The following is a 24,656-nucleotide window of genomic DNA, read 5'->3' on the forward strand; positions in this document are numbered from 1 at the left end:
TTTAAAGTGCTACATTTTGCTTATTTTTAAATATTCTAAATAATTTTACAATCTAATTAAAATCAGACCTTCTCTAACCTTCTCCAGTGTAACGGTTAGAGAAGGTCTGATTTTAATTAGATTGAATAATTTTACTGAATTGTTGTCTCAGGTACTTACAAGTATTTTTCACACCTCGGTATTCTCTATGAAAACCAAATCAGTAATCAATTCATTTATCAAATAAGTTATTGTGAAAACGCAAATAAAAAACTTAACCCTGTTTTGTTTTCATAATTTTCTTTTGATGAAAATGAATTAAAGTAGAAATAATACCAAACTTTTCGAAACAAAATCTTAATTTACGTTTTTCTAATGATTAGTATATGAAATGCGGTAAAGATTATGCAATTGATGTCTTATTTTTATTAGGAATGCCACAAAAATAACGGCTTTTTCGTTGATAAAATGGTAAGAGATATGTTTAGTACCATTCAAGAAATGATAAGTTTGTTAGACTCTAGAACAGTAAGGAATTCATATGTTTGTCAGGGGTGGATCCAGAAAATTTTCAACGGGGAGGGGATCGACCCAAGTGGATATCTCCTCCCTCCAGAGGATGAAGACCCCAAAATTATCATTTTTGTTTAAAATGTTCAATTAAAGTGGGAGGGGTGTTACAATACCCATTTCCCTCCAGATCCGCGACTGATAGCATACACGCACAAGAAATGCAACACATCTTGTCTACTACCACAGGGATATGACTACCTAAAATTAGTTACTTGGTGTTGTATAAGCAAGTAATATATCACGGTTGAACACAATAAAAGATCATTGAGAGTGAAACTAATACTCCTAATACACATAAACCCATCCTCACAATGCCAAGGTTTTGTGATTACGTACCCCCACACAAACATCCACACAATGTCTAGGTTTTGTGATTATGTATCCTCCACACAAACATCCACACAATATCAAGGTTTTGTGATTATGTATCCTCTACATAATGTCAAGGTTTTGTGATTATGTATCCTCTACACAAATATCCACACAATATCAAGGTTTTGTGATTACATATTCTCCACACAAATATCCACACAATATCAAGGTTTTGTGATCACGTATCTTCCACACAAACATCCACACAATGTCAAGGTTTTGTGATTATGTATCCTCCACACAAATATCCACACAATGTCAAGGTTTTGTGATTATGTATCCTCCACACAAACATCCACACAATGTCAAGGTTTTGTGATTACGTACCCCCACACAAACATCCGCATAATGTCAAGGTTTTGTGATTATGTATCCTCCACACAAATATCCGCATAATGTCTAGGTTTTGTGATTACGTACCTACCACACATTCATGCACACAATATCAAGGTTTTGTGATCACGTATTCTCCACACAATGTGTTTGAAGATGTATGGGGGGGGGGGGGGGGGGGGGGGGTTACGTAATCACAAAACCTTGAGTGGTGATGCTCCCATTTTAATAATTTTCGTTCTATCCAGGGCATAGATATTAGAATAAATTCATTGTACATAAATTCAACTACCAAGAATAAATATACTGTTTTAAAAATATATACTTACAAATACCTATACATTGCGTGTAGATGTGGACGTGTAGTGGGTGGGTGCATATTTTACTCTTTATGGAACCACACCTCTCAGTTCCTTTATATCATCCCCTCTCCTCTAACACTTTTCATCACACCATACATTTGCAAGTGAGAGAAGGTTTCTTTATGTTGCAAATTTTCGTGTCTTTGGCCGTTATAGGTTGCATTTGATAGGCATACGAGTAAGCTAGGTGTCAGAGGAAAGGAGAAAGGAGGTGAAGTGAAGAAAGGGGGAAAAACACAAGAGACCTGTGGACCTTAGCAGTCATAAGGGTATTGCGAAAATCTTGCATGTACAAATAAGAAGTGTTCCATGATGAATGTGCAATTCGAGGGTCGACCGCCACCGCCATCTCGCACAACAGACCAAGTGTAGCAGGGTCCCTGCTGGGCAGTCTGTACTATAAACCTATGTCGTCACAGTCTGTACTATAAACCTATGTCGTCATCGTGATTGTGCGACGAGTGCAGCTCTCCAACCAGAACAACATAATGGGCATCAAATATTACGATGAATCACGACTCGTCTGGCCACACTTAGTGAAAAAGTACGAGTTTTGTTTTGTCTCTTTTATTATACTCGCACTCTCTAAAAAGTGAAGTATATTGCCGTTTTCCTGGAACATTCGTCCAACTCCTCTTACATTTTCATCTTTTGATAGACTGGTAATGTTTGTAGATGTACAACACGATTCTAGAAATTTCATTTTCATCCGGAGGCCAACTGGGGAACCGAAAAAAAAAATTCTACTACAACCTGGTTCCCAGAACTCCTCATACATTTTACGTTGTAACCAATATGGAGCGCCAAATCTATGGAGCGCCAAATTAATTAACATAAACTCAAATAATTGAAGATATCTTCAATTATTTGAAGATATCATCAATTCAATTATTGCTCTGTTTCATTGAATTAATGCGCACATTAAATCAATTATTGCTCTCATCAAATGAATTAATGCGCGCTTCAATTCAATTATTGCTCTCATCAATTGAGTTAATGCGCACATCAATTGAATTAATGAGAGCAATAATTGATTTAATGCGCGCATTAATTCAATTATTGCTCTCTTCAATTCAATTGATGCGCGCATTAATTCAATTAATGAGAGCAATAATAGATTTGATGCGCGCATTAATTCAATTATTGCTCTCTTCAATTCATTTGATGAGAGCATCAATTTAGTAGAAATATTGCTCGCAATAATTAATTTAGAGCTCGGTATAAATAATTTGATGATCTCTTTAATTCAATTGAAGATATCTTTAAATCATTTACAATGCTTTTGTATAAGGAATTAATGCGCGCATCAATTCTTCTAAAGAGAGCAACAATTCAATTAAAGATATCATTAATTCAATTGTAGATATGTTGAATTGAAGATATCTTTAATTATATAGTTGCTCTCTCTAAAAGAATTATTGCTCTCTTCAAATGAATTAAAGATATCATTAATTCAATTGAAGAGAGCAATAATTGAATTAATGCGCGCATTAAATCAATTATTGCTCTCATCAAATGAATTAATGCGCGCATCAATTTAATTATTGCTCTCATCAATTGATTTAATGCGCGCATTTTATCAATTATTGCTCTCTTCAATTGAATTGTAGCGCGCATCAATTCAATTGTTGATATCATTAATTCATTTGAAGAGATCATTAATTCAATTAAAGCGCGCATCAAATCAGCTGAAGAATTAATGCTCTCATCAATTCAATTAATGCGTGCAATAATTCAGAATTGAAGATATCATTAATTATTTGAAGAGATCTTTAATTCAATTGTTGCGCGCATCAAATGAATTGATGATGTCTTCAAATAATTGAAGATATCTTCAATTATTTGAGTTTATGTTAATTTGGCGCTCCATACAAATCAACATGTAGATATATATTCAATTATGTTCTATAATTCGTTACACTCAACCAAACATAAATAATTTCTCCTACCTAAAATCTAACTCCAAAAGAAAACACAAACACAGCTTGTAAAGTGGATAGCAGGACGTGCCTGGTGTTTCACTCTGGGGTTTTGAAGCAGTCGATGATCTGTTGACTGGGCACTGGTGTCTGAAGTGCCTGTTTGATCGGAACGCGAACGTGAAACATACTCCCGGAGAATAAACAAATATGTTTGTCTGGTTCCAGAAGCCTGGAAAAGGTATCTGCTGTGTGAGCATAGTGTTTCATTGTAGTGTTGGGGGACGAAAAGTAGGTACGTAAAGTAAAGTAACTCCGTTGACATGATCGGAAAAGGATGTTGTCCTACGGAATTTTGACTTGGGCGGATTTTCTTTTCATTTTCTTTTTCTATTTGCGGGATTTTCGGCTCTAACAATTCCTTATCATCAGAATCACTGGCTACCGGGTTATTCTGGTCGTTCTTGCACGTATTCCAACCTTCGACAGAAGTGTCGGCTATCTTGTTAGTTTATTTCTTTTTCTGATCTTTTCTTTTGTCTCTGCAATAACGTCCCTACGGTGGTATATTTAGGACATGCAAATATTTTTTTTCCTTCTTATGTTGGAAAATTTTATGTCGTTCGAACTAGATATTATGTCGTTCGAACTAGATATTATCTCGTTCGAACGACATAATATCTCTACCGCACGACATAATATCTCTACCGCACGACATAATATCTCTATCGCACGACATAAGATCTCGTTCGCACGACTTATTATGTTGTTCGCTGATAAGTTTTTGTATTCTTTTTTTTACTTTACATTTACTATATAATTAACTGACCAAAGTCTATGGTATTCAGAAGTTGACTCCAGTATTTAATATGGACGAGGGAAAAGTTGGAAATTTTAATCATGTGCCTCTAATAATACTCTTTGTGTAAATGGAATTAACTAGTTATTTCTTCGAAAAACAAAAGGACCGTTGTAAAATAATAGAAATGAACTACATGTACACATTTATCAAAAATACGTTCTTTGATTTCTTTGAGCGAGGGTGGTGGCGTCAAAGTTAAAAAACAAATGTCATGAGAGTGTAGCTTCTGCAACTTGAATTATCCATAAATTATTCATTCTCTACATAAAAGATGTGCATGAATTCACTTGAACTTTCGTGGTGAACATCATAATTGACCAATCGATTGGTTATAGTTTATGTCCCTTATAAGATTATTTCACACAAAACAACATATTTTCTGTATATCATACATGTATTTTGGAAGCCAACAAAACAGGAATATACACCGTCCTTGGTAACTAATTTAAAATGAGTCTCGCTTAGTTTTCGCATCCCTCACTCATGGTTAAACTTAACCTTGTTTGAATATGACATTATTCATCTCCCCCACCCCGCAATGTAAAATTCCCTAAGTTAGGGCTTTCTACGTATTGGTAGAGGCATTGAGTATTGAAGACTTTAAACCAATGATACATGATAACATAAAAAAGGTATCAGTCATCCAGAAAGCATATAGCACCTACTGCAAAACATATGTAAATATTTAATTCAAAACACAATTATAAAAAGTTGAATGGTGCTATAGCTGTTGAATGAATTAAAACCCTCTTTATTATCATTTAAGTTTGAGTTTTCATGATCACACAGTGGAATTTCATATTAAAGAAATATACAGTCCTGATTGGTATTTAAAAATGACTACACAAAATAAAAGTTAAAAGAAAGGAAATTATGTCGTTCGCACGAGATAATAAGTCGTGCAAACGAGAAAATAAGTCGTGCGAACGAGATAATTATCTCGTGCGAACGAGATAATATCTCGTGTGAACGAGATAATAAGTCGTGCTAACGAGATATTATCTCATGCGAACGAGATATTATGTCGTGCGAAAGAGATAATATCTCGTGCGAACGAGATAATATTTTCCAACATAAGAAGAAAAAAATATTTGCATGTCCTAAAATTGCTAAATCCCTGCAATAATCTAATTAGTCCATAATATTTATCAACTTCCCTGGAAATTTCAGAATGGAGAAACAAATTGCTGTCTATTGGCCTCTGATTTCGATTTAAATTGACTTTCCTCTCTTGCTTTTTAACTTCTGAAGAAAAAGTACAGTAGAGTTTTAAATTCTTACAAATGTTCAAATTTTTGTTCATCTGCACATTTATGACGCGCTCAATGATGTTTCTCTTCTTGTTCTTAATGGCTTGAACGACTTCATTCAGCGGAACATTCTTGGGAGTTTCGTCTTCGCCTGCCTTGAAATTTACATGTAAACACCTAGGCTGCATAGGCGTAGCTTGGGTTCGAATATTACCGATGCAGGGGGTCTGCGGGGCGCAGCCCCCCAGAAGCTATCGACATTTTAACAACGTAAAAGGTTGTTGTTTTTTTTTTACCGAGGCAGCTGCCTGCCTCGGTTGCCTCAATGGAAGCTACGCCACTGGGCTGTGTCGAGCTGAGTGAGCGAGTTTGTGCAGAACGAACAAAAAATCCACCAAAAACAGCGACACCTTTTGGAGAAGCGAATAACTAGGAGAAAACAATTTCATCAGTGCTAATGCGTTACACTTAAACGCGTGAAATTTTATTTATACTATTAATAAACACAGTGTGTAGTACGAAAGCCGGATAGTCTCATATTTGAAAAAGTAAAAAAAAATTAACTCGTTATAACGAGTTAGTATCTCGTAATAACGATTTAATATCTCGTTATAACGAGTTAATTATCTCGTTATAATGAGTTAGTATCTCGTTATAACGAGATAATTAAGTCGTTATAACGAGATAATTAAGTCGTTATAACGAGATAATTAACTCGTTATAACGAGATAACTAACTCGTTATAACGAGATACTTACTCGTTATAACGAGATACTAACGAGTTAGATTTTTTTTTTTTACTTTTCAAAAATGAGCCTATCCGGCTTTCGTAGTGTAGGTATAGAAGCGCTCTCAAGAGTGCAGTTTATTGACGTCTACAAGTATATAACACATCTCCTTTGAAAAAAAAAATACATTCATAAATGCTTTGTGGGTGGGTGCCATGTCAAACCGCACAGGATTGATTCATGTGATTGATTAATGTTTTCCGCCACACTCAGCAGTTTTTCAGTTATATGGTGCGCCCATTTTATTGGTGGAAGAGAGAACCCAGATACAATGTACCTGGGAAGAGACCACGGAGGTCCTAAGAGAGCCTTAGAATGGGGATAATTCCTTACTCGCAAAATCACGAGAAGCCGTATTCTCTAATTCAAATACCTGTATAACAGGTAACAAACTTAAATAGAAACCAATGAAATTTGGTTTCCGGTAAATATATAAACAAAACACGTGTTCAATAGACACACGTGTAACTATAACTACAATAAATACATTTTGAAGATATTAACAATTCATTTCAATAACTCTGATCTATTACGCGCATTAATTGAATTATGGATAGCATTGATTATTTTCGTGAATTGATGATCTTTTCAAATAAATTAATATCAACTATTGAATTGATGTCCGCTACAATTCAATTGAAGAGAGCAATAATTCAATTACTGCACGCATCAATCAATTAATGTGCGTAAAATTTAATTGAAATAATTCTTTCTTCAATTGAATTAATTCAATTGATGCGCGGAATTATACGCGCAGTAATTCCTTATACAATATTGTTGTAAATAATTAAAGATAGAACTCCAAATTAAAATTTTGCGAGCAATAATTCCACCACATTGATGCGCACATCAAATGAACTGCATCATAATTTAATGGTTTACATTTTTGCAGTTACCGCGCTTACACCAGAGTATTTGACAAACGGCATATTAAAGTTTACGGTTACACCGAGAGGAAGAAGGGAAAAAAGAAGATCCCGCTTTTAGCAAACAAAATATATGCAAGGTATAGTTCTAAAATATTATTAGTTCGGAGAGGATCATTCTATTCAGCAAAGATTTATGGGTGAAGTTTGAGTCTAGTAAAGCCAAGGGGAGAGAATTATGCTCCAGACAATGATTTTACACAGAGAAGTTAGTTCGCTGTTGATCCTTGATCTAGATAATTAGTTCATGGTCAGAGCACTGCCTCCACCCATGGGCACTATGGGTGAAGTTTGAGCCCGACTGGGCCAAGTGCAGAGAAATTATTGCTCCAGACAAAGATCTTATACAGATAGGTTTATCTAGTGACCTCTGATATGGGAAATTAGATCAAGGTCACTGCACACCCTCAACCAATGGACAATTAAAGGGGCATGGACAAGATTTGAGCTGAAAATTTTCGATTTTTAAAAATATTTTTATTGTTTACATTGCTTAACTAAAGTATTTCTAATCGTTATCCAGAATTTGAAAATCAATTGTAGAGTTACAACACTCAATTCTTTGTTATGTAAACAAGACTCTGTCATGTTTTTGTTTACATATACATTGCTTGATAGAAAATATCATATTTAAAACAAAATGACACGTGCCAAACACTAGAAACTATTTAATTGTGTTCAGAATTAACTTGCAAATTGAAAAAGTCTGCTTTAAACGGAACTTTTACTAGTATACATGTATTTAACCTATGTAAACAAAAACATGACAGGAGCTTTGTTTACATAGAAATGTGAGCTCTGCATCTCCCATGTAACTCGACAAATGACAATCAAATTTTTGCTGACCGTTAGAAATACTTTAGTTAAGCATTCTAAACATTAAAAATGGAAAAATAGAATTTGAAAATTTTCAGCTCAAATCGTGTCCATGCCCGTTTAATCTATGGGTAAATCTTTGGCAAGATTTGGTTTAGGGGAAAGGAATATTGTTCAAGACAAATGAAATTGGACGGACAGTCTGTCTAATCATTGAAGGGCTGCTCTCGCAGAGCCGGGTCCTTATAATTACCCAAATCCACCAAACGTCGAAATCTCAGATCCGGAAGAGACATCATAATGTTATAAATTATCATTTTTGAAAACTTCAAGAAAATGGAATGAGCCGTGCAATTTTGTTTTCTTATTTGGCACAGTGTGTAAACGCACTTTGAACCCCCCCCCCCCCCCCCCCAAATGCGTTGAATAGATCCCAAATTTAACGTACCTCAAAATTTTTCTAAGTGCGTTGTAACAACCCCCCCCTCCCCCCTCTATTCAAGGGGAAATCATTTGCACTGCACTGTGAAAAAAATGTATCCCATTGGCGCGTGCATAAATTGAATAATTTGATGTGCGCATCGATTCAATTATTGCACTCAATAATGTATCTTCAAAATGACTAAAGATAGTTTCAATTATTTGAGTTTTTGTTAATTAGGTAGTCCATAAGCCAAATCTTCTTTTGGAATATGATTGGTGATGTCCAGTAGAGGTCCAATAAGCTTTTGCAATTTTCATCTAGGAGGCCAAAAACTTTATTTTCCTACAAACACCAGTCACAAGGGGAAATCCAAGTGTTCATGTTTGCCATGCTTTATGGTACGTTTGGTTGAAATTGGTCCTGCAGTTTTGGAGAAGAAGTCAAAAATGTGTAGTTTACAAATAGACACCGGACAACAAGATCAGAAAAGCTTTTGAGCTTATCGCTCAGGTGAGCTAAAAAAGTATGACCATGTTTTATATTGAAACACTTTTAATGACAATATTTGAATCAAAACTATAGTGTTAAAATAAAAGCTGATACATGTAACTTGAAAAAAAGTAGTGTAATTAATGTATACACACTGCAAATATTTTTGGTAATAGGTATATATCTTTTGGGTTTCTCTAGTATACTAGGTGGTTCTCAAGAAGAATACTTTTAAATAACAGCATCTCATTTCTTAATCATCTGCCTTAGGAAGGAGGAATGATTCTTCATATCTATATGAACAAATTTGAACTTTGGCCAAATAAATTTAACACCCTATTTTAATTATTTCTCAAGATATCCCCAATCCTCTTTACCCAAATATACTTTGAAAAGTTTAGTTGAAATTGACAGTAGTGCTGAGAAGAAAAAAGTCAAAGGTTTACAAAAGACAAACTGATTCTTTGAATCAGAAAAGCTCCCCTATAGCCTTTAGCTCAGGTAAAATCTGTACATACAGTAAAATTGGAAACTGATTTTACAGCTGAGGAATAATTTACAATGTTTGATGATGTCTGTCAAGCAAAGGGTTCCAATTACACTTGGTTTACTGACTGACCAACATATCAAAACATGCAAACCAATAAGAGAGGCATAACTGCAAAGGAGAATTTTTCTTTGGTATTGAAAATTACCTGTTCCTCTTCAAAAGCGGTAAGAATTCTGAATAAATATTATTTAAAATTACATCATGTACACACTAAACCATACTGAAATTCAACTATGTACTATACAACTTGTGCTTTTGATATGTAACCATGTAAAAGCAAGATTGAGCTTCAGCTAATGTCCCCGCACTCCTTATATTCCACAGTATTAGAAGGAAATAAAGTGCACCACCACGGCACATGATACGCCCGTCACATATACAGTATACATGCACAGTATAGATTGTACCCATTAAAACATTTTTTTTTATATCACCTTAATTAAATGTCACAGTGACCTTAAAGTAGGATGCGACACACCTTCTACCTAAGATGCATTAGTTGACCAATTTTGGTGATTCTAGGTCTAATAGTTTTCAAGTTATGAGCCGGACAAGTTTTTGCCATATATGGCCATATCTTCTTAATGAAAAGTCACAGTGACCTGGTTTTAATGTGCGACACACCTTCTACCCAAGATGTATCTACAGACAAAGTTTGATGATTCTAGGCCTTGTAGTATTTAAGTTACGGGTTGGACACGAAAAAGCTAACAGACGGACGGACGGACATGAATGCCATACCATAATACGTCCCGTCTTAAGATGGGCGTATAAAAAATCATATACACTTCAAGATAATAGTATATTAAGAATAAAAACAAAAACACACATACACATGCTAATTAACATAGAATAAAAATGCTGCTGCTGAATCTGTAGCTGGCTGGAGTAATGTAACCATGTGATTGTTATGCTATGACATTTCTTATTCTATATTAAGGAACATGTATTATTTTTAATTTTTAATATGTGACCTTTGATTATTCTTCAAATAGTAATGTGATCCTGTGATAAGGTACTATCAGATCAGATTAATGCAATATATGTATAGGTAATAATTTGTAATATGAGAAAATGGATTATCTGTAATTGTTCGAATTCATATTGAACTTTCTCCAACTTGTTCAAATAGTGTACATTATTGCAGGAAGTCTTTTGAATCATGAATATTTTCTTGACACTATTTCAACTTGTTGGATAAAGGTACCGTAATGTAAAATAAATGGACCATATTGCTCCAGCAATTCATTTTCCCTCTTAGTTTTCATTATACAAGGTACACTGTACATTATACATCAATGAACTTAAACATTACAGGAACCCATGCATTATTTAATTTAGCCTGTAAAGCATGCTCCCTGGTGAATCTCCATGGTAATATTTCAATAGTTCTTGAACAGTACATAATATATATTTCTAAATAAAAATTATACTCCCACCCCGACACCGAGATCATGGCTTGAAGAAACTTGAATTTAAAGTACATGAACAAGCTGGCATATCAACTTAGGAAGATTCTCAGATGAAGATATATACCCTGTTGTGGCCCTGCAGCCCTGGTCTTATGATTTAAAGTACACTGTACTAGTAACATTAAATCTTCTTTATGAGAAGTAAAGCTTCCATTCCACATTTAACTTTTCAGATTCCAGTCACTCTTAAGGATTTGTAACACCCCATCTAGTAGGACTTACCCTTTAAAAGGGACATTACCTTTTCTTGGGATGCTTTGTGTCAAACCTGGTTGAACTAATCGAGTGATTCTTTATAAAAGAAGCTGAAAATCTGAAGTTTACAAAGGACAGACAGACCAGGGACAAAATTGTGCTTACAGTTCAGATGAATAAAACAACATATTCTATATAACAATTACATATTACAACACAGAAAACTCCATATTAAACAGTGATAATGGAATAACTAATATGAAGCTTCATATTAAACAGTGATAAAGGAATAACTAATGTGAAGATTCATATTAAACAGTGATAAAGGAATAACTAATATGAAGCTTTAGAACAGAATGATACACTAATGTCAAAAATATTGTCTTAAATCGATGCACAGAAAAATATATACTTTGTACAATCATTCTTTTGTAATATAATTCTCTACAAATACCTAAAGTTCAAACAACTGTGTGCATGGTTTTTTTCCCCATCCAAATTTTGGATTGCATAATAATACCCATTTGCTTAGAAAGGGTGTTGTAGGCACTAAATAAAAGAATTCTCACATTCAGTTTTTATATTTTATAGTCCAACTGTAGCTGCAATAATGTAGCCCTATCTAAAAAAATTTTATTCTGACGTCCCCCCCCCCCCCCCCCCCCAAATTGGAGAGTGCTACATTATACATTATTGCAGCTAGTCCAAATGCACTTTAAAGTGCAAATCATAATTTACTGCCTATAATTTTTAAGAAAAGCAAAGAAGTGTACTATTGTATCTAACATGAGTTGATGTCTACATGAGAGGATGGAATGTTTATCAAATAACCTGATATAGTATCCTACACCTCTCAAAATTATGACATCTAAACATTATGTCATATCTTTTAAAAGAACACCGAATACAAATATTGTCATGCTGTATACAAACATTTGTAGATAGCGATACTTATGTAAGGATTTCTATTTCAAAAATATTGAGGACAATATTTATTAAATAATAAAAATTAGATAAGAAAAAAAAATCGAACACGCGGATCATGTGACACAATGCTCACCTACCTCTTATAGAGATAAAAGTTTCATAAGCTTTGAAACTCTACCATGCCAAGACCCCCAATCACACACCTGTATGAGGATGCTTGCATAATATTTTGAAAGGTTGTTACAAATTCTTATTGAAACTAATATAAATAATTTTCATGGTGTTCTTTTTTTTTTCCCCCTGGATATTGACATTTCCATGAATTTCTACTTCTGAAAACAGGTGCAAGTAAATTACCACAGAGACCTCAATCTGATTAAAATAAAGATCCTCTTCTCAGATAGGTCAGCGCAGGGAGCTGCTGCACTGTGCGATATGTATTTTAATCAGATTGCAAAGACCTCTACTGTCTAGCCCACTCTGGTGACATACGATTAAAAAAAATGATGATCTAATTAAACTTCAGACAAATACCATTATGACAAATAGTAACTTCACAATTATCATGCTTTCTGTTAGCTTCTTCCTATATATTCACACCCTACTATTTTTGCATAAAGAGCAGGGATATATGTACACTATCACTACATCTTTTGTGTAATTTTGAATATGTCACCAAAATAATTTGTCCAGATATTTGATTAACACATAGATTATGAGATTTCATTCACTTTTGATGGTTATGCTCCAATAGAATAACTAATCAATACAGCATGTGAAATATCTGTATCACTCAACATTGGAAGTGCATTCAGAGTGATCGTCCTTTGCTTCATTGAAACGTAAATAATGATCTATTTTGATAGTCAGCATAATAATTACAATTATCATATACTATGCCAAAATAGTAGCAAGGGTTAGTACAAATAGTGCACTCCCCTCTGGGTCATTTAGCATAGTATATGAAAAATGTAACATTAAATATATATATATGTGTGTGTGTGTGTATATATATATATATATTATATATATATATATATATATATATATATATATACACTTGGAAGATTTTTTAAAAATGAAAGCGCTTACGTTTTACGTGTTGTCATATATTTTATTTATTGATTACCGGACACTGAGGCAATTTTTCATATTTGGATATATATATATATAAATAATAAATTTATTTTGGAAGTGCATATTTTCCTGCTTTTTTATTGAATTATTTTGACCGTGTGGTATCAACTCTTTCTATTTGGATTATATACACACACACACACACATATATATACACACATGCATATATATTTATTTACATCTTACATATTTTTAAAGAAAATTTTGAACCATTATAATGGGCAATGTAAAACTTGCAACCTTACTGTAGTTTCCACTTGGCCTTAAAAAATAGTGTTAACAACATTGAATCTGCACTATACATTATTATAAAATGACTATCCATTTCCAATATAACTATTTTCTAGTCCTCTTCTGTGTAGGATGCACTGTGTGTTTTACTTTTCTCCTCATGTTAAAAATGTGAATGTGAACAAAAGACAGACAGATTATGGACCAAAAAAAAATTCATCAATATAACCCACCAAAAGAATCCCAAATAAACTGCATAAGTCTAAGGTTATGGTTTCATCACTTGGATTTCCATTACACACATAAAAAATAATAACTGGTATAAATTCATTTTTTTCCTTCAATAGTGGAATTTCTATTTTAAAAACAGCAAAGACAAAAATGATATCCCAAACTTCGACGAAAAACCAATGACTGGATTTCTTAAACATAAAGCTGTGTAGTTGGTGTTTTTGCTCCAGTAGACAATCGTCATTAATTCATTGCAGAAGGAATACAATACAAATAAAATTTTAACATTCTAGCATTTTAAGTTCCACATTTTTCTGATGAGAGGCAGACCCATGTAATGTGATGTCACAACATTTTTCGTTTTGTATTGACATCCTGGTGGTGTACGGCCTGGGTTAAATCCACCAATAGGTTTCAATCTGTAACCAAGTTTTTTGATGCACAGAGCTACATAAACATCTTCTAGATGAAAAAAAGGTACATGTCTAGAAATTTCGTACACTTTAGTTGCGACGTTCATACTTGTGACATAGCCTGTTCCAGAACAAAAGCCAGGATAAGCATTCCTTGGATAACTTAACTTCGATGCATACCACTTCGATCTGCTATCTCTGATTGGTCCAGCAGACATGTGACATGCCCCTCCCACAGCACTTTGAAGGCTGTCACCATGCACTGATACCACATGTTTTACAGAATCTAAATTAACAAACATATCATCATCAGTCTTCATAACAAATTTTGCCTGTTTGCACTTAGAGCTAGCCCATTTGAAAGCCATTATTGTTTTATAAGTTAAATTCATGTATTTATCCACAAAGTCTTCTTGGAGGATGTCATGGTAAACGGCATTCTCCTCTTCCACCTTTTTCTGGAGATTTTGATCGGGTGTGGTGCCCAGTAAGAACGCATATCTTATGTCTGCTGTGTTGTTTTTTGTTGGTGTTAGCCAGGTCTGCCGGAGGGTATCCCTTGCTTCTCTGTTTGCATGTATTGTGAGTATCAGGACAATTATTGCTACGTTGCTCTTTCCATTTCCAGAATCACATATCTGTTCATTATCTATGATATATCTAAAGTTGTGTTCAAAACAGGCTTTGCATTCATCTGGCCGTGGGGTTGGCTGACGAGGTTGCGTCTTTGTTGTTGGTTTGGCAGTAGTTATTTTCACGGTGGGCTTTTGGGTTGTTTTTGGGGTTGTGACCACAGACTTTCCCCCAGGATTAACAGTACTTGACCTAGTTTTTATAGCCTCCAGTATAAAAGGCGTGTTTTGAGAATATGGTGTTACATTAACACTAGCATTGTGGTTTATAAATTCTTTGAAACCCTCTCGAAGTTTGTTGGAGAAAGCGATTAATGAAGTCAAATGGTTGTTGGCATTTAACACGTTAACGAGAACAATAAGGGACAATCCTCCCAGTATGTAGATGCATGTCCGAATACTGCAGAATCCTGAGCAGCGACGGGCCTTCTCCTCTGCCATAATGGATTCTTTAAGTGATCACTGTTACAATACCCCACATCTTCAAAAGAAAGAAAACAAATGTTGTAAATCATAAGCATAAAATTTTTATCAATAAAAGTTTATACCCTAAAAAAATTGTTAAAGAATTTTGTTAAACTACATGTATTTGTAAATAAAAATCCATATTTGCCACTAAATTTTCCAATGAAACCACTTCAATTTTTGTATAATTCACAAATCTTTACTTGAAAATTTAATGGAAAAACATGACCTCAAAAAATCCTTTAAAAACGTCTTTTTATTGGCATATTTCATGTATCAATGACGCATTTACATTGTTGTTTGATCAAATAATAGAAAATCCCGCATAAACACAGCAAAATTCTACTTCATTGGATGCATCTTAAGTATCCTATGACCTTGAAACAATTTATCTATCAACACCCATGTAATGTAAATGGGGAAAAATGCAGCCTCGTGTCATCATTTAAACATTTCGAACTCTTCAATATAAAAGGAAGCCTTTAAATGTAAGTTTTATTGCTTCTAGTACTTAAGAAAAAGAAGAAATTTTTTGAATCACAATTTCTCAATTATTTCCCATTGGAATGGTACATTACCCTTTATGAATTATAAACATGAAAAAAAAAAACCAAACAAACAATTATTAACCAACATATTGTATTTGTAGATATAACAAGAGGTACTGTGAGCAATGCTCACTAAGAATACCCCTCACTTACCCCAATCTCCCAAAGGGTGTTGTTAATAGGTATAAATTACCTCTTTCCTGAGTGTAAAAATATGGTATGCCTTTGTAGAAGAAAATGGAAGATATAGTCCGAACACAAATCCATGGCATAAACCTATAATTTTGACCTTGAGATCAAAGGTCAAGGTCATAAAGAGGTCATGAATGTACATGACACATAGTCTCATGGTGATACACCCATGTCTTATGGTATGGCTATGTCAAAACCCTATAATCAATAATCAATTTTGACCTTGAGGTCAAAGTTCAAGGTCATATAGAGGTCATGAAGGTACCCGACACATCGTCTCATGATGATACACTCGTGTCAAATATGGTATGCCTATGTCAAAGAACAAAGAAGTCATGACCCTGACACGTATCCATTGTAAAAACCTTTAATTTTGACCTTGAGGCCAAGGTCATATGGAGGTTATGAAGGTACATGACACATCGTCTCATGGTGATCCACTCATGTGTCAAATATGGTATGCCTATGTCAAAGAACAAAGAAGTTATGGCCTGGACACGAATCCATTGTAAAAAAACCCTGTAATTTTGACCTTGAGGTCAAGGGTCATGGTCAAATAGAGGTCATGAAGGTACTCAACACACCGTCTCATGGTGATCCACCTGTGTGCCAAATATGGTATGCCCAAGTCAAAGAACAAAGAAGTTATGGCCCGGACACGAATCTGCACAGACGGACGGACAGACGGAGTGATTCCTGTATACCCCCCCCCCCCCCCCGAACTGTTAATTAATGTATAAAAATGCCTTACCATATTAGTTTAATTAGAAAATAACACCATTATTATTCTCTACACCTTGTGCTGCATCATTATTATAGGTAACGTGCTGTGTACAGAAGCTATAATGATTATTTCAAACTGTAGCAAAAGGCTGAACATTCCGGTCATATTACTCCCTCTTTGCAAAATCAATCATTTTCCTGCCTTCACATTGTGAGCAACTTTATTGTTGCTTATTAGTAAGGTTTAAAATTACCAATAGCACAGACTCAATCTATTCAATAAACACCTATTTATAAAATTACCAATAGCACAGACTCAATCCATTCAATACAGACCTATTTATAAAATTACCAGTAGCACAGACTTAATCCATTCAATATAGACCTATTCATAAAATTACCAGTAGTACAGACTCAATCCATTCAATATAGACCTATTTATAAAATTACCAGTAGCACAGACTCAATCCATTCAATATACACTTATTTATAAAATTACCAGTAGCACAGACTCAATCCATTCAATATACACTTATTTATAAAATTACTAGTATCACAGACTCAATCCATTCAACATACACCTATTTAATCAATGTATTCAAAACATTAGACAGTTTTTTGATAATATCCATTATGATACACCAGGGTTCGAAATTAACTTTTTCGAGCACTAGTCCGTACGGACTAGTCACTGTTGATGTTCACTAGTCCGCAAAGCATTTCACTAGTCCGTCCGGTATATCATAAAATGATCTTCATTTTAATCAAACCAAACACATCACAGTTGCAAACAATTCAATTTCTAACACCTACAGAAGAAAAAGAGACCACCATATTTTATTTCGCATTTAAAATCTTCAGAAGCATGCAATATTAACCTCCGAGTTAATCCTTTTATAAATGTCCATAAGTGCGTTCGAGATCGATGTTCCTGTTGTTTTGGTGCTCAGATTTTAGAGTCAGGAGTTCGAAATTTTATCAATAAAGTCAAGAAAATTCACTCGATTGACCAAGTCATGAGCTATAGTGTTATGAACTACTGTGTTAGAGTCGCGAATGATGAGAACATGTGCGCACAGACGTGCATGTTCTCAGACCACACTACTTGTAATTCTTACACCTAGAACACGTTCTCGTGATGTGTACTCGGCGTTCGGAATTGGCAGGAATTTGACAATTTGTGCACGTTCGAAGAACGGCGGTCTCGAACGCATTCGTGTTTGAAAGATCAGGATGTCATAGTCATGCAAACACTTGACCATGCAGGTAATCAACCATAAGTTCAAACATCTAAGAGACTCAGACAAATCTTCCTAAAAATCTTTACCAATTGAAGATTGATTTCCGGATTTTCACTAGTCCGTACGGACTAGTGCTATAGAGAGTTCACTAGTCCGACACGTTTTTTTCTAGTCTCGGACTTACAGACATGAGTTAATTTCGAACCCTGTACACATACATTAACTTATTAAACACAGTATGAGTGTTCAAAATAATGGATACCCTTGAACTATTCTCTTCCCTTTCATTTCCATCAAGATGAATTTTTAATGTATAATATTAAACAAGAGACCAACAGGCCTTCACTAGTCCTAAAGGGTTATGGAATTTTTAATTATTTTCCTGTTCTGCATATAGGGCTGGGTATTGTCTGCAAATTTTGTATTGCGATATTTGAAACTGAGGTGTATTGCAATATTTTCACCAAGAATTAAAATGATATTACCTTTAATATAAAGTAAGATAATATATGACCCCAACCAGCCACGTACCTCAACAATCACTCGACTCTACACTAATTCAGTGTTTTGGAGTTGTGATACGAGGTTATAATATTGAATTGATTTGAATGTTATTCAGTGTTTTGGCGGTGTGATACAAGGTTATGATATTGAATTGTTTTGAATGTTATTCAGTGTTTTGAATGTTATTCAGTGTTTTGGCGGTGTGATACAAGGTTATGATATTGAATTGTTTTGAATGTTATTCAGTGTTTTGGCAGTGTGATACAAGGTTATGATATTGAATTGTTTTGAATGTTATTCAGTGTTTTGGCGGTGTGATACAAGGTTATGATATTGAATTGTTTTGAATGTTATTCAATGTTTTGGCGGTGTGATACAAGGTTATGATATTGAATTGTTTTGAATGTTATTCAGTGTTTTGAAGTTGTGATACAAGGTTATGATATTGAATTGTTTTGAATGTTATTCAGTGTTTTGGCAGTGTGATACAAGGTTATGATATTGAATTCTTCTGAATTTTATTCAGTGTTTTGAATGTTATTCAGTGTTTTGGCGGTGTGATACAAGGTTATGATATTGAATTGTTTTGAATGTTATTCAGTGTTTTGGCAGTGTGATACAAGGTTATGATATTGAATTCTTCTGAATTTTATTCAGTGTTTTGAATGTTATTCAGTGTTTTGGCGGTGTGATACAAGGTTATTATATTGAATTGATTTGAATGTTATTCAGTGTTTTGGCGTTGTGATACAAGGTTATGATATTGAATTGATTTGAATGTTATTCAGTGTTTTGGCGTTGTGATACAAGGTTATGATATTGAATTGTTTTGAATGTTATTCAGTGTTTTGGCGTTGTGATACAAGGTTATAATATTGAATTGATTTGAATTTTTTAAGGCTTTCATGAACTACTTCTCCATCATTTATTTTTCTCATATGGTATATGGTTTCACCTTTTAATAAATCCCATAAAAAATTAAGGTTTATGTGCACTTTTGCGTTTCAAATACTAGAACATGGTTGTCGGTTTAATGTATATGTACATTTTAAAATGCAGGATGCAAGTTGCCACAAATAGCTTTCTTTTAATACACCGAAGTGTCCAAGTAAGTAAGTAATTATCAAAAGTCAGCAACATGCAATTTAAGCAGTTGGTGAGTAGAATTAACTATATATAGTGAATAAGTCAAGGATTTCTTTTTCTTCTCCGTAAAATATAGTAAAGCCACCATCACAATAACGCCTGTGCCAGTGGTACATTATGCGATTTTATTTTAGGAATCTTATTTCCAAGTCTGAGAATTTTGTCGGTATATCGGTACTGAAAAAACGTAACGCAATACGACATTTTTTGTCAACGAACCGCAATACACCAGAATATCGATATCATTGAGCATACCTAAGCTAAATTCTTCATCAGCAGTATAAAACAAGTGTCCCCAAGACAAGGACAAAATCCAATTAATTCCATATTTAAAATAAGAGCAGTGCCAAAATATGAAGTGCGATAGTGGAAGTGCATCTTGGTAAGTAAAATGACAAAACAGTCATGAAAGCGCACGAGCAACATTTATTCATGCTTTTGCCTTCTTCAGAAGCCACTTTGACATCCAATACGCAATTTCCGAGTTGCCCATTAGTTAGTTCTTTCCCTTTGTGGAACTCTTATGCACAGTGAGATGCAAAACATACTATCGTCCACATGTGGAGGGTACAAATAGTTATCGCTGCCTTCATATATTGCCTAAAGGCCAATTATCAGACATCATGCAACCACCCAAACTGCAGGGACACATAATATTAGTAATAATTTAAGTTTATTAGTATTTAATAATAAAATAGCTCAAACAAAAATCGATAATCACCAAATTTTCTTTGATTAAAATATCACTCATGCAGAAGAGGAAATAAAAAGTATTTAATTTAATGGCCTTATTCAATCAAATATTATTCTTGATATGGTCAGTTTACTGTATACTAAATGGCTGATATAAACAAAATTTACACTTTCATTACTTTTGTCCGTATTTACACAGCTAGTTTACAGTATATGTATACATCTTGTGCCCACCCAAGTGTTCAACAGAACACTGAACCTACCTCTATCACAGAAGAGCTGATATCTCGGAAGTTGCGTATTGGGAAGTTTATGTTAAAAAAATCGATCAATCCAATCAATGTAAGTGACAAAGGATCGGAACTGAAAGTGAGACCTAATAGGAAAATTATTTATTCAGAAATATTAACTGGCGTGAGTGTTTAAATTTAAATTCTTAAGTGAGAAAATAGTGGTTGAAGTGAGCGGATCTTCCCTTGTTTATTTTTTCTAGGGGGGGGGGGGGGTCTTAATTTTTCTACATATGTCCCTGTGGTCTGAGCTGCATGTATCATTTGCATATTTGTAGATAATAAAGAAAGCTATGAAGTACGTATGATGATATTTCAGACATCTAAAATGTAAGAATCATTATTCAATATTTTTTGTAACATGGAATTTCAATCTTTTTGTTTTTGAACTTGCAAGCTTGAAAATACATGTACATTCTGAATGTTCATAGCACAGGTAACTAAAATACATGTACATTCTGAATATTCATAGCACAGGTAACTAAAATACATGTACATTCTGAATGTTCATAGCACAGGTAACTAAAATACATGTACATTCTGAATGTTCATAGCACAGGTAACTAAAATACATGTACATTCTGAATGTTCATAGCACAGGTAACTAAAATACATGTACATTCTGAATGTTCATAGCACAGGTAACTAAAATACATGTACATTCTGAATGTTCATAGCACAGGTAACTGCATGAGGTTATGGTTATCTGAATCTTAATCACGGTTCCAAATTACCGCTCGCCCACTCGCATTGGCGACTAAACTTTGCTTGTGGGCACCCAAAATTTCCGTTCTCATCACCCACTTGGCGACCACAATTGTCCAATCAACATATTTCTTTCCGACCGATCCGACTCCTATTATAATTGAAGTTCAATTTCCGGTTGAGGTTTTGCCACTTGGCGAGACATTCCTGGGGTATCAAACCTTCCAAAATGTATTTAAACCAGAAGTTGAACAACGCAAGGGTTACTTCAAACGAAAAGAAAGCGTCTGCTTTTACCAAAGTGGAAAGAAGGGGAGAATATGGCTCGATGACGGCGAAAAGGGGATGACGTGCTGTGTATACAAAACATGACACGAAAGGTCCAATCGTTGTGACAGCTTTCCCAAGTTATAAACTTGACAGCATCGTAAAGCTGAGAAATTTTGAAATCACATAAAAAGTCTGAAGAAACGTGTGTTAAAGTCAGACGCCGCAAAGATCATAAAGTCCATGAACTCCAATATTTTTGCTAGGTTGACGAAATGAGAGTGGAAATGAGAGAGGTATATTTAAAAGAATTACGGAGAAGGAAGCAGAATTTAAATATTGATATTTTAATTTTTTAAATAAATTGCAATGTGACCTGATTTTTTTTTTCTTGTAAAAAAACCAAACCCATGTTATTCAATTTCATGATATGTGTGGGCTACTAAAATTTCATGTGGGCTAACAGGACTTCTTATATTCAGGGGGCCCACTTGGCCCCTAAGGTATTTAGTCGAAGTTGGAACCCTGTTAATTGATTGATATATATATATATATATAAAGAACAAACAAACAATTATAACACCCAACCATACGTTTACCCCTAGGATCTAAACGATACATGTGATAATCAATTAATTATTATATAAAGCACTAAATAATCACAACTAGGTACTGAAAATTTTCGTCCCAGCCCAGGGTCGAACCAGCGATGTACGGCACCCACCGCTTAGCAAGATTGTCAAACCAGTGCGCAAGTCCACTCGGCCACAACGACTTCCCTAAAGCGCTACTTATACACACTGATGCAATTTCACACAGTCGCTGTGTCATTCAGTGTTTAAGATATTTTATAAGGAGAGTGAATCTCTCGATGCAATTGTATAGAATATTTAATATAAAGCACAAACAAACAATTATAACACCCAACCTTACGCTTACCCCTAGGATCTAAACGATACATGTGATAATCAATTAATTAATATATAAAGCACTAAATAATCACAACTAGGTACTGAAAATTTTCGCCCCAGCCCGAGGTTTGACAATCTTGCTAGGCGGTGGGTGCCGTACATCGCTGGTTCGACCCCGGGCCGGGGCGAAAATTTTCAGTACCTAATTGTGATTATTTAGTGCTCTATTTATATATATATATATATATATATATATATATATATATATATATATATAAATAAATAAATAAAAAAACTATATATATATATATATATATATATAAATAAGAAAAACTATATATATATATATATATATATATATATATATATATATAGAGTATTTTTCCTCTTTACATTTATTGATTAAAATTCAGAATGTACATGTACCTGTAATTCACTACGGCACTTAAACCTTTGATTCCTCAACAATTTTTACCGTAACTCTTTAAAAGCCTGTACAAAAATGATCGGAAGGCCTGGTAAATAATTAAATCTTCCATCTAAGATTGGTACGTTTTACCAAATACATCATATAAAAACATAAACTTTGATGAGATGTGCAGATACCCGAAGAAACCCGGATATATGCATCACGTACACGTTTACCAATGTGACTTTACAGACCAACCTCGTCAATAAAATGATACACGGCCCGGCATACAAATACACCAATTCCTTACATATGAATAATCACTTTTTCTGTTATAAAGGGTCCCTTCTTCTATAGTAAGTGACTGAAAACATTTTACGTCCACAGTGTATAGCAATCACGTGACACGTTGGGGGAAAAACCAAGCTGGTGTCTAGCTAAATCGACCCCAAGATAGCTCGCACCGATTTATATATTTTGATTGATTGGTTGATTAAATATTGTTTAACGTGCCTCTCGAGAATATTTCACTCATATGGAGACGTCACCACTGCCGGTGAAGGGCTGCGAAATTTAGGCTTATGCTCGGCGCTTATGACCATAGAGCAGGGAGGGATCTTTATCGTGCCACACCACTGCTGTGACACAGTATCTCGGTTTTTGCGGTCTCATCCGAAGGACCGCCCCATTTAGTCGCCTCTTACGACAAGCAAGGATCCCCACGGGATTAAATATTTTGACAAAAATTAAGGATGCATGTTGATTCCTTAGCATGAAAGGATTTTGTCAAATATATTTTTACCATCTATGACAAATGACAAAACTGGAGAATCAAAGGGCAAACGGAGACTAATAACATATGGTCACTTTGCTCAACTTTGCATGAATATTATAGTCCCACCTTATGGAGCGCCAAATTAACATAGACTCAAATAATTGAGGATATCTTCAATTATTTGAAGATATCATCAATTCATTTGATACGCGCAAAAATCTAATTAAAGATCTCTTCAAATAATTAATTATATCTTCAATTCTGAATTATTGCGCGCTTTAATTGAATTAATGATCTCTTCAAATGAATAATTGATATCAACAATTGAATTGATGCGCGCTACAATTCAATTGAAGAGAGCAATAATTGATATAATACGCACATTAAATAATTGATGAGAGTAATAATTGAATTGATGTGCGCATTAATTCATTTAATTAGAGCAATAATTGATATAATGTGCGCATTAATTCAATTATTGCTCTCTTCAATTGAATCAATAATATCTTTAATTCATTTGAAGAGAGCAATTATTAAATTCTTTTAGAGAGAGCAACAATATAATTAAAGATATCTTCAATTCAACATATCCACAATTGAATTAATGATCTCTTTAATTGAATTGTTGCTCTCTTTATAAAAAGAATTGATGCGCACATTGATTCCTTATACAAAAACATTATATGGAGCGCCAAATTAACATAAACTCAAATAATTGAAGATATCTTCAATTATTTGAAGATATCATCAATTCAATTATTGCTCTCTTTAATTGAATTAATGCGCACATGAAATCAAGTATTGCGCGCATTAATTCAATTGATGAGAGCAATAATTGAATTGAAGCGCGCATTAATTCAATTATTTAAGAGAGCAATAATTGAATTGATGATATCTTCAAATAAT

General features: G+C 34.2%; 1 protein-coding gene across 3 annotated transcripts; it reads right to left on the minus strand.

The window, feature by feature from the left end:
• Positions 1-9,138: 9,138 nt before the first annotated feature.
• On the minus strand, positions 9,139-23,410 carry LOC125680485 (beta-1,3-galactosyltransferase 1-like). 3 transcript variants are annotated; one of them, XM_048920108.2, is made up of 2 exons: positions 23,234-23,410; positions 9,139-15,362 (listed from the first exon to the last, which is right to left on the minus strand). In XM_048920108.2, the coding sequence occupies exon 2, from the start codon at positions 15,320-15,322 to the stop codon at positions 14,126-14,128; it is 1,197 nt and encodes a 398-aa protein (XP_048776065.2). In that variant the 5' UTR covers positions 15,323-15,362; positions 23,234-23,410; the 3' UTR covers positions 9,139-14,125. The 3 variants fall into 3 exon arrangements, with proteins under 3 accessions (XP_048776065.2, XP_048776066.2, XP_048776067.2); XM_048920109.2 differs by having other exon boundaries at positions 23,286-23,404; XM_048920110.2 differs by having other exon boundaries at positions 23,300-23,398.
• Positions 23,411-24,656: the final 1,246 nt, after the last annotated feature.

This window comes from Ostrea edulis, chromosome 2, assembly GCF_947568905.1.
Source record: "Ostrea edulis chromosome 2, xbOstEdul1.1, whole genome shotgun sequence".
In the NCBI taxonomy this organism is placed as follows: domain Eukaryota; kingdom Metazoa; phylum Mollusca; class Bivalvia; order Ostreida; family Ostreidae; genus Ostrea; species Ostrea edulis.

Coding starts and splice junctions, on each gene's coding strand:
- LOC125680485 (XM_048920108.2), bottom strand. CDS start 15,322: ATGGCAGAGGAGAAGGCCCGTCGCTGCTCAGGATTCTGCAGTATTCGG.